Source organism: Chiloscyllium plagiosum, chromosome 17 (assembly GCF_004010195.1).
Source record: "Chiloscyllium plagiosum isolate BGI_BamShark_2017 chromosome 17, ASM401019v2, whole genome shotgun sequence".
Classification (NCBI taxonomy): Eukaryota; Metazoa; Chordata; class Chondrichthyes; order Orectolobiformes; family Hemiscylliidae; genus Chiloscyllium; species Chiloscyllium plagiosum.
In genome coordinates, this window is record NC_057726.1 from 55,701,043 (window position 1) to 55,712,553 (window position 11,511).

General features: G+C 44.5%; 1 protein-coding gene across 1 annotated transcript in view; it reads right to left on the minus strand.

Moving 5' to 3' along the window:
- The window catches only part of LOC122558498 (cholesteryl ester transfer protein, plasma), a 65,191-nt gene that overhangs the window by 19,839 nt on the left and 33,841 nt on the right, over nt 1-11,511 (minus strand). The window contains exons 7-10 of the mRNA XM_043707160.1: nt 6,421-6,481; nt 4,182-4,273; nt 2,104-2,280; nt 1,312-1,362 (exon numbers count right to left, since the gene is read on the minus strand). Coding sequence (XP_043563095.1) covers nt 1,312-1,362; nt 2,104-2,280; nt 4,182-4,273; nt 6,421-6,481 — 381 coding nt within the window. The remainder of the gene's footprint in view (nt 1-1,311; nt 1,363-2,103; nt 2,281-4,181; nt 4,274-6,420; nt 6,482-11,511) is intronic.

Genomic DNA, 11,511 nt, shown 5'->3' on the forward strand with positions numbered 1-11,511 from the left:
GTTGGATGTGGTTTGGGGCGGGGTGGTGTTGGAGGCGGGGTCTCGTGAGCTGTGTGCTGCTGCAGTCTCCTGACTCGGGAGCAGACTTTAAAAACTCCGAGCCCCAGAGGAAAGGCATTTAATCGATTAACCGAATAATCGATTATCTGAACAAAATAGTGCCCGCCCATCTCGTTTGGATAATCGAGGTTCCCCTGTATTTGAATCCAATAAACAAAACAGGCCTTGGGGTTTTTTAAAAGTTGGAACAATAGAGGCAGCTTGAATGGGTGGGCTCAAGCTCCCACAGAATTTTTAGTTTGAGTTTCTCAGGAGCAATTGTTGGGGCCTTGAAGCTGAGTTTGAAAGCTGTAGTATATCTCTCCCTGCTACTCCCCCTCTGAGTTTGCGCTCAATATTTTTCCTCTTGGACTGGCGAATTGAGACTATCTATTTTACTAAATTTGCCTTTGCCAAGGGTGTGTTTATGGATTGTTGTTATATTAAAGCAGTTAAATAATCTATTTAACTTAAGTTTTCCAATAGAGTTACGTTATTCCAATTTCTTCTTTGTTTTATTGTATTTTAACTATAACATATGAATAAAGTGTGTTTTGCTTTAAGATTGGTAGTTTGACAAATTGAATTGCATCTGGAATACAATACCTGGCACTTGCCTTTAAATTAAGAAAAAGCTAGGGCCTAGGCTATCTTCTTTATATATTTTCAGGGGGTTTGGTTCATAACACAAGAGATAGGGAGTTGAGTAATAAAGTAAAATTTCCAAAAGGATTATTCTCCTCACTAAAGCTGTGAGCAGATTTATCTTTTTTCTTCACAAATGTACAGTGTGATGATATTGATTACAGAAAGACACATGACTGTATCAGTGACACAGCATCACCAGTGAAATGGACACATGGTTCCCTAATTTCTTTAGGGGAAAAAAATGTTCGCTTGATGGTTTATTCATAAACAGGTTACACAATTATCCTTAGACTCCCTACAGTGTGGAAACAGGCCCTTCAGCCCAACAAGTCCACATCAACCCTCCGAAGAGTATCCCACCCAAACCCATTTACCCCTGACTAACCTACACATCCCTGAACACTATGAGTAATTTAGCATGGCCAATTCACCCAACCTGCACATCTTTGGATTTTGGGAGGGAACCAGAGCACCTGGAGGAAACCCATGCAGACACAGGGAGAATGTGCAAACTCCACATAGTCGCCCAAATCTGTCATTGAACCGAGGTCCCTGGCGCTGTGAAGTAGCAATGCTAACCAGTGAACCACCGTGCTGCCCCAAAGTCATTAAACAAAGTTATACCTGCTGTAAAAGGTTCGACTCAATTTTAGGTTCTCCATCTTCAAAAAGTTTCTGAAAAGGTAAAGAAATCAGCCAGAATAAATACTGCTTCATGTTTACTCTTACCTCAAACCCTCCTGTCCTAGAGAAAGCATCTCTCCCTGGGGCTGTTTCACAAACACTGGGCACTCTGTTATTTTTCACCATGAGACCACTCAACAGCGAGAGTCATCAAGCCACTTGGCTGTGGGACCACTGTATGGAAGCTGGTATTGCCTTCTTCCTTTTCAGCAGAGCAGATAAAGTTGGGGATGCTGGCTGGTTCTCCTCCTCTCCCAACTGAGTGATACTGAAGTCAATTTATTGTCTCCCATCAGAACTCAGCCAATCATGGGTGATGTCAGGAAGCACTCCTACACACAAAGAACATCTTGAACTCTCCGTCCAAAAAGCCAGTTGAGCTACGGAGGTCAACTGATCTTTTTAACACTGAAATTGACAGATGTTTGTTTTAAAAGGTTGGCAAGGGTTACAGAAACCAGGGATGGTAGATGGAGCTGAATATAAAGCAAGCATAATCTAACTGAATAGCAGACTGTGGTGCACTACTGTCTGTCAGACTTTGTCCTGATAAGAACACACACTTTGATGCCGTTTTTTGATTTTCCATGTAATCCTCTCCTGTTAGGTCCCCCACCCTGGGTTTATGTTGCCTTCAGTATCACTTAGATCGTGCATTTATATCACGGCAGCTGATTTAACATGAACGACAGACGTCTGCTGCAGTTGATACAGTGTTAGTCTGTAACTCACCAACAAATGGCCATCAGAGAGTGTCAGGGTCAAGCGATTGTCATGATGTGCTGCAAAAAGGAGAGAGTTGATGACTGGCTCTGACACCCAGAGATTAAACATTCTGATCTCCCCTCTCTCAACAGGGATGGCACTGGGCTTCTGGAAAACTGTAGAGTTCTTGTAGGAGACACTACCCTGCGAGATACAACAATGGTTTGCAGTACATGTAACATTCATAAAAACCTATGCGGAGAGCAGCCAGACACATCGGGATACAGCTTATGAGTAAGTTGAGACCAGTGTAAATGTATTATTCTTGGATGACCCATTGCTTCAGGCGTACTCTAGCCCTGCGGGTTTTCCCTATGTCATTTTTGGACTTGATGTGGACTGTTAAAGGTTAATTGATCTAATTAGTTAATAACTTCAATTGCATTGTGTGGTGCAACCACCAGATAGTAGAGGATAAATAAGACCTCAATGTGTTTTTATCTGGCAATTCTTATGGAATCAGTCAGGACTGTCTGCTTACATGTTCACTGGATTCCAATTGTTTCATTGGTCATCAATCATTCCATTGACTGTTGGGGAACAGGAGGGATGGGTAGGTGGGATAAGAACTAATGGCACAATTAGAGAGTGCCAAGAAAGAAGGTTTCTCAGTTTTGTGGTGTGACTAATAAAATAAATAATATGGATGTTGTCAATGACTATCACATTACTTCTAACATTAGTATAGTTTCTGCTTACCCTCAAGCTTAGTGAAAGGGAGTTACTTTGGATGCCAAGCACTTTGAAAAGTTAAATCAAGTGGTTTGTTCCTGTGGATGACAAGGATTTAAATGAGGATGATAGAAGTAAATTTTTATGGGTATTAGGAAGTAGAAATGTGGAGACCTTCCATTTTGTGTTTAAGCATTAAAGCAGCTTCTTCCAATCGTCCACTCAAAAACTCATCACAACAAAAGTGATTGCGATTACCCAGGGCCTGATCCTGATCCTTTTCTGACCAGGCAGCAGCCCCATTGGTCCATGGATCACCCGTCACTCTTAATGACCAGACAGCAGTCCAAGACCGGTGGTCCAAGGAGGTGGTCCAAGACTTCCAGATCAGTTATTGTTTAACTGTCTATAACCATAGCTGAGATTCAAACAAATTAAATAGGCTTTCAATTTTTCAGATCAGATATTTCCAAGTCAAGAGGTTTCCTGAAAATCTCTAAAGGAAATGATTGCACTGTCAATGCAGAATGTCTATAAAACATTATTTTAAAAGTTCAGTAGTGAACATCCTCAGTACTGTAGCAGATACAGTTGCACCATTTCATTATATTGTAAATAAAAACAGTTTTACCACATCAGAATTAACTTCAGCTTTAATCCTTATCGGAAAATTCCACAAATAGTTCAATTTTGATCTTGATTCAAATCTACTCCATTTGGTCCTGCTGCTTAGATTTGTTATTTGATGATGTACTTGTTTTGTTCTAAGCATTTCTTTCTCATAATTCCTCAAGAAAGGAGTTCAAAAGTCAAATTGGTCTAGACTACTCCAACCTGTTTTATTAAGTGACCATCAAAGGATGTACAGGAGAGTCCTCTCCCTCTCTCTGCTCTGAGCGCCTGATTCTCTAATCGTCTCTCCCAGCCAACGGTAACCATTGCCTCCACTCAGTGCCAACCTCTGATTGAGACCGAAGCTGGGTAAGTCAACTCCGACCCCATGTTGAAATGGATAAATTAGCTGTCCTTCTCCCATACATGGTGTGCCTTTGCGTAGTGTCAAATTTATAATACCAATGCTGAAAACAAAAAATGTTGGTGCTCACAGTGGGTTGGAGAGTGAGCAAGCTAACGTTTCGAGTTGAGGTGACTCTTCATCAGAGCTGAAGCGAAGTGGGCTCCAGCACTTTTTGTTTTCAATTCAGATTCCAGCATCTGCAGCAATTTGTTCCTATATTACCAACAGCAAGATCACAGACCAAAACTTTACATTGGGGTTCTGTACAACTTAATTCAAAATACAGGCTGTCAGATTTGCGTAACTTTATTTGAAGGCTGCAGAAGACTTTGCTGTTTGTACTTTGCACAATTACCTCATGCCGTGATTCAATGTATCCTGAGGTAAGTACTGGGTCACTGGTTAGCTTGACACTTGTGGCAATCTCCCCATCTTGTATAAACAATCCTGTGTGAAAAGAGGTGTTTGTTACAAATAACTGCATTGTGTTGACTATTGTTTTAAAATAGGTGGTCAAACTGTTAATGCCACAGGACCTTAAAACTCAAATTCAGTCTGAATGGGCCATCCTTGGAGTGAGAAGTTTTTGTCACCTCTATAGCAAGCCTGCCTAGGAGTCAGAAGGCTATGCATTCAAACCCCACAATAAACTTGAGCGAAACATTTAGACTGATGTGGAAATAGAGAAATAAAACAGAAGTTACTGGAAAAGCTCAGCAGGTCTGGCAGCATCTGTGGAGAGAAATCAGAGTTAACATCTTGTGTCCAGTGACTCCTCTTCAGAACTGGAAGTGAAACGTTAGCTCTGATTTCTCTCCGCAGATGCTGCCCGACCGGCTGAGATTTTCCAGCAATTTCTGTTTTTATTTCAACATTCCAACATCCGCGGTGCTTTGGTTTTTATTTTTGTTTCGTAGAAATAGAGAATATTGGACAATCTCAACAGGTCTGGCAGTATCTGTAGAGAGAGAAACAGATCTGATGTTTCAAGACCGATGTGACTCGGGAACTGACGAGGTGGAGATGTCCTTGGCTTTGTGCCTTTGGGAAAGGACTGAACAAGGCGAAAGAGACAAATGGGAACTCCTTCGGAGGGAACAGCAGAACTTCAAAGTGGGCATTCAGCAGCAGTGAATTAATCGCTCAAATAAAAGCAAAGTAATCTGCAGCAAGGATGGAGAGAGCCTGCTGGCTTATACACTCTGAGAAATATGAATCTGGTGTGTCGTCCTTCACAGATTCAAGGCTATAGGCAAAGAGATCGCTGGCAGATGGACTTCTACAATAAGGTGAAGGGACAGGACACCCTTGGAGTGTCCCAAAGTGAAGCACCTTCCGAATGTCACTCCTCCTCCTGACGGATGACTGGCACCGCTCTGTTTCTTTAAGAGGAAGGGGGAATGGATGTAGGTTTGTATATGCCATGTCCCCCTGTCACCTATCCTATTGGTGCTGAACACTCACGGCTACAGCCTTGGTGTGCAGGTCCCGCCATACATCCAGCAGTCACCATGAGTCCTTCTAGTGCTGGCTCTCCACACCAACCACCACTCTCCACATGCAGGCAGCCAGAGGCATGCCAGTAGGCAGAAGTCAGGCAGACTCTTCCATAGCATTATACAGCACGGACACAGACCCTTCGGTCTAACCAGTTCACACCGAACACAGTCCCAAACTAAACTATTTCCAACTGCTTGCTCCTGGCCCATATCTCTCCTAACCTTTCCTATTCATGTACCTATCCAAATGTCTTTCAAATGTTGTAACTGTACCTGAATCCACCACTTCCTTGACGTTCATTCCACGTGCTCTGTGTAAAAAAGTTACCTCTCGTGTCTTTTTTAAATCCCTCTCCTCTCAACTTAAAAATGTGCCTCCTAATTTTGAAATCCCTCATCCGAGGGAAAAGGCATCTTCCATTAACTCTATCTATACCTCTCATTATTTTATAAACTTTTATCAGGTCGCTTCTCGACATCCTACGCTCCAGTGAAAAAAGTCCCAGCCTATCCAACTTTTCTTTATAACCCAAACCTTCCATACCCAGAAACATCCTGGTCAATCTCTTCTGAACTCTCTCCAGCTTAATAATATCCCTCCTATAATTGGGCCACCAGAACTGGACATAGTATTCCAGAAGAGGCCTCATCAATGTTCTGTACAACCTCAACATGACCTCCCAACTCCCATACTCAAAGGACTGAACTATGAAGGCAAGCATGCTAAACGCCTTCTTAACCACCCTGTCACTCCAGTCCAGTGAGAGCCTTCAGAATCCTTGTCTGATGTTCTCGTTCCTGATTCACCATGTCACTTATATCAAAAATGCAACTCACCATTACCACCACCTTCTCAAGGGCAACTAGGGATGGGCAATAAACGCTGGCCTGACCAACATTGCCCATATCCCTTGAAGGAGTCTAAAGTGCCCAATAAAATGCAATGCAACTGAAATTGAAAGCTGAAATACAGAGGGCGGAGTTGTACCATTGACTGATGATGTTAAAGGCAATGGAAAATTTGAAGAGGATAACAATCTATGGAAAGCACAGTTTCACATAAAGGTTTAGCTAGCTGATGAAGTAATCTTTTACCTGCTTGATCCAGAGTGAAGTCTGCCAGTAGATTTGCCATTTTGTGAATTTCTGCACAGATCTTAAAAAACACAAATAAGGGTGAAAGAGCATGTCAGGAAGGCTGGTGTTAAAGGGTATTTTTCATTAACCTGGCAATCCCTGTGAAGACTGAAAATCATTGTTTCTCCTATTGGCTTTATTTTGTGAAGGAGGGCAGAGGGGAAACAAATTAGTAACAAAATCTAAAGGCCGAGGTTTAGAGAAATTTAAAGGACTTCAGCTTGAAATGAATATGTCATTTGTACAGGGAATAACAATGCTATTAAAGGTGATTTGCTCTCTAACAATAAAGAGAGGTTTTTCTTGTCTGATACAACATGGTTCCTTCCGTCAGGCCTGATATCTACAGGCACACAGTGTCACCTTCCGTCAGGCCTGATATCTACAGGCACACAGTGTCACCTTCCATCAGGCCTGATATCTACAGGCACACAGTGTCACCTTCTGCCAGGCCTGGTATCTACAGGCACACAGTGTCACCTTCCATCAGGCCTGATATCTACAGGCACAGTGTCACCTTCCATCAGGCCTGATATCTACAGACACACAGTGTCACCTTCCATCAGGCCTGATATCTAGGCACACAGTGTCACCTTCTGTCAGGCCTGATATCTACAGGCACACAGTGTCACCTTCTGTCAGGCCTGATATTGACAAGGCACACAGTGTCACCTTCCATCAGGCCTGATATCTACAGGCACACAGTGTCACCTTCCATCAGGCCTGATATCTAGGCACACAGTGTCACCTTCTGTCAGGCCTGATATCTACAGGCACACAGTGTCACCTTCTGTCAGGCCTGATATTGACAAGGCACACAGTGTCACCTTCCATCAGGCCTGATATCTACAGGCACACAGTGTCACCTTCCATCAGGCCTGATATCTAGGCACACAGTGTCACCTTCTGTCAGGCCTGATATTGACAGGCACACGGTGTCACCTTCCATCAGGCCTGGTATCTACAGGCACACAGTGTCACTTTCTGTCAGGCCTGATATCTACAGGCACACAGTGTCACCTTCCATCAGGCCTGATATCTAGGCACACAGTGTCATCTTCTGTCAGGCCTGATATTGACAGGCACACAGTGTCACCTTCCGTCAGGCCTGGTATCTACAGGCACACAGTGTCACCTTTCATCAGGCCTGGTATCTACAGGCACAGTGTCACCTTCCATCTGGCCTGATATCTACAGGCACACAGTGTCACCTTCTGTCAGGCCTGATATTGACAGGCACACAGTGTCACCTTCCGTCAGGCCTGGTATCTACAGGCACAGTGTCACCTTCCATCAGGCCTGATATTGACAAGCACACAGTGTCACCTTCCGTCAGGCCTGGTATCGATAGGCACACAGTGTCACCTTCCATCAGGCCTGGTATCGACAGGCACACAGTGTCACCTTCAGTCAGGCCTGATAGCTACAGGCACAGTGTCACCTTCCATCAGGCCTGAAATCTACAGGCACACAGTGTCACCTTCCATCAGCCTGATATCTACAGGCACACAGTATCATCTTCAGTCAGGCTTGATATCTACAGGCACACACTGTCAACCTTCTGTAAAGTTAAAAATCACACAATACCAGGTTATAGTCCAACAGGTTTAACTGGAAGCACACTAGCTTTCGGAGCGACGCTCCTTCATCAGGTGGTTGAAGGAGCAGTGCTCCAAAAGCTAGTGTGCTTCCAATTAAACCTGTTAGACTATAATCTGGTGTTGTGTGATTTTAACTTTGTACACCCCAGTCCAACACTGGCAGCTCCAAATCAAAACCTTCTGTAAGGCCTGGTATCTACAGGTCAGCTTCCATCAAGCCTGATATCCACAGGCAGAGTGTCACCTTCCAACAGGCATGATATCTACACGCAAGGAGTGTCACCTTCTGTCAGGCCTGGTATCTATGGGCGAACGTGAGGACCTTGTTGCATTACGAGGGGTGGAGCTCAAGGGCGGAGGTGTGGGAAGTGGAGGAGATACACTGGAGAACATCGTCGACCCATGTGAGAGGGGAAATTGCGATCTTTAAAGAAGGAGGCCATCTGGGATTTTCTATGGTGAAATTGGTTAGTCTGGGAACAATTATGGCGGAGGCGGAGGAATTGGGAACAAGGGACGGCATTTTTATAGGAGACAGGGTGGGAGGAGGTGTAGTCCAGGTAGCTGTGGGAGTTAGTGGATTTGTAGGAGATGTCCATGGTTAGTTGGTCACCAGAGATGGAGATGGAGTTGTCCGAGATGATCCAGGTGAATTTGAGTTCAAGGTAAAAGGTGTTAGTGAAGTTGCTGAACAGTAGCTACAGTCATCAATGTAGCGGAGGAAAAGCTGGGGGAAGGTGCTGGTGTATCTGCAGAAGATGGACTGTTCCACATGTCCAAAAAGAGGAAGGCATAGCTGGGGCCCATGTGGGTGCCCATGGCTATCCCTTTGGTTTGGAGAAAGTGGGAGGATTGGAAGAGGTTTTAAAGGTGGGGACCAGTTCATGTGGGTGAGCGGATGAGGGTGTCAGTGGAACGGTACTGGTTGGGACTGCGTGAGAGGAAGAAATGGAGGGCTTGGAGACCTTCATTGTGGTGAATCGATGTGTACAGGACTGGATGTCCATGGTGAAGATAAGGCGCTGGGGTCTGGGGAAACAAAAGTCTTGGAGGAGGTGAAGAGCGTGGGTGGTGCCCCGAATGTAGTTGGGGAGTTCCTGGACAAAGGAGGACAGGACAGTGTCAGGGTATAGAGACATGAGGTCAGTGGGACAGGACCAGGCTGAGTAGGTTGGCATCTACATGCACACAGTCACTGTCCATCAGAGGTGATATCTACAGGCAGGGAGTGTCACTTTCTGTCAGTCCTAGTATCTACAGGCACACACTTGTCACCTTCTGTCAGTCCTAGTATCTACAGCAGGCACACACTTGTCACCTTCTGTCAGTCCTAGTATCTACAGGTATACAGTTGTCACCTTCTGTCAGTCTTAGTATCTATAGATACACAATATCACCTTCTGTCAGTCCTAGTATCTACAGGTACACAATATCGCCTTCTGTTAGTCCTAGTATCTACAGGCATACAATTGTCACCTTCTGTCAGTCCTAGTATCTACAAGCACACAGGGTCACCTTCTGTCAGTCCTAGTATCTACAGGCACACATTCTCATCTTCAGTCAGTCCTAGTATCTACAAGTACACAGTGTCATCTTCTGTCATGTATCTACAGGCACACAATGTCACCTTCTGTCAGTCCCAGTATCTACAGGCACATAATGTCATGTTCTGTCAGTCCTAGTTTCAACAGTCTCACAGTGTCACCTTGTATCAGTCCTAGTATCTACACGCACGCAGTGTCACCTTCTGACAGTCCTAGTATCTACAGGCATAAAGTGTTACCGTCTGTCAGGCATAGTATCTACAGACACACAGTATCACCTTCTGTCAGTCCCAGTATCTACAGGCACATAATGTCATGTTCTGTCAGTCCTAGTTTCAACAGTCTCACAGTAGTATCAACAGTCTCACAGTGTCACCTTGTATCAGTCCTTGTATCTACAAGCACGCAGTGTCACCTTCTGACAGTCCTAGTATCTACAGACACACAGTATCAGCTTCTGTCAGTCCCAGTATCTGCAGGCACAGACTTGTCACCTTCTGTCAGTTCCAGTATCTACAGGCACACAGTATTACCTTCTGTCAGTCGTAGTATCTACAGATACACAGTTGTCACCTTCTGTCAGTCCTAGTATCTACAGGCACAGTATCACCTTCTGTCAGTGCTGGTATCTAATGGCGCACAGCATTGCCTTCTGTCAGTCCTAGTATCTACAGACACACAGTGTTCCCTTCTGTCAGTCCTAGATCTACAGGCACACAGTGTCATTTTCTGTCAGTCCTAGTATCCATAGGCAAACAATCTCACCTTCTGTCAGTCCTAGTATCTATAGGCACACAGCTGTCATGTTCTGTCAGTCCTGATATCCACAGACACACAGTTGTCACCTTCTGTCAGTCCTAGCATCTACTGACACACACAATAATCACCTTCTGTCAGTGCTAGTATCTACAGGCACACAGTATCAACTTGTGTCAGTCCCAGTATCTACAAGCACACAGGTGTCATCTTCTGTCAGTCCTAGTCTCTACAGGCACACATTCTCACCTCCTGTCGGTCCTAGTATCTACAGGCACACATTCTCACCTTCTGGCAGTCCTAGTATCTACAGGCACACATTCTCACCTTCTGTCAGTCCGAGTATCTACAGGCACATAGTATCACCTTCTGTCAGTCCTAGTATCTACAGGCACACAGTATCAACCTCTGTCAGTCCTAGTATCTACAGGCACACAGTGTCAGCTTCTGTCAGTCCTAGTATCGATAGGCATTTAATATGACCTACTGTCAGTCCTAGTATCTACAAGCACACAATGTCACCTTCTATCAGACCCAGTATCTACAGGCATACACAGTTGTCACCTTCTGTCAGTCATACTATCTACAGGAACACACTTGTCACCTTCTTTCAGTCATATTATCTACAGGCACACACTTGTCACTTTCTGTCAGTCCTAGTATCCATAGGCACACAGCGTCACTTTCTGTCAGTCCTGGTATCTACATGCACACAATGTCACCTTCTGTCAGTCCTAGTATCGACAGGCACACAGTGTCACCTTCTGTCAGTCCTTGTATCTACAGGCACACACTTGTCACCTTTGGTCAGTCCTAGTATCAACAGGCACATAGTTGTCACCTTCTGTCAGTCCTAGTATCTACAGGCATATAATGTCACCTTCTGTCGGTCCCAGTATCTACAGGCACACAGTGTCACATTCTGTCAGTGCCAGTATTTACAAACACACAGTTATCACCTTCTGTCAGTCCTAGTATCTGCAGGCACAAATTGTCACCTTCTGTCAGTGCTCGTATCTACAGGCACACAGTCTCACATTTTGTCAGTCCCAGAATTTACAAGCACACAGTTATCACTTTCTGTCGGTCCTAGTATCTACAGGCACACATTCTCATCTTCAGTCAGTCCTAGTATCTGCAGGCACACA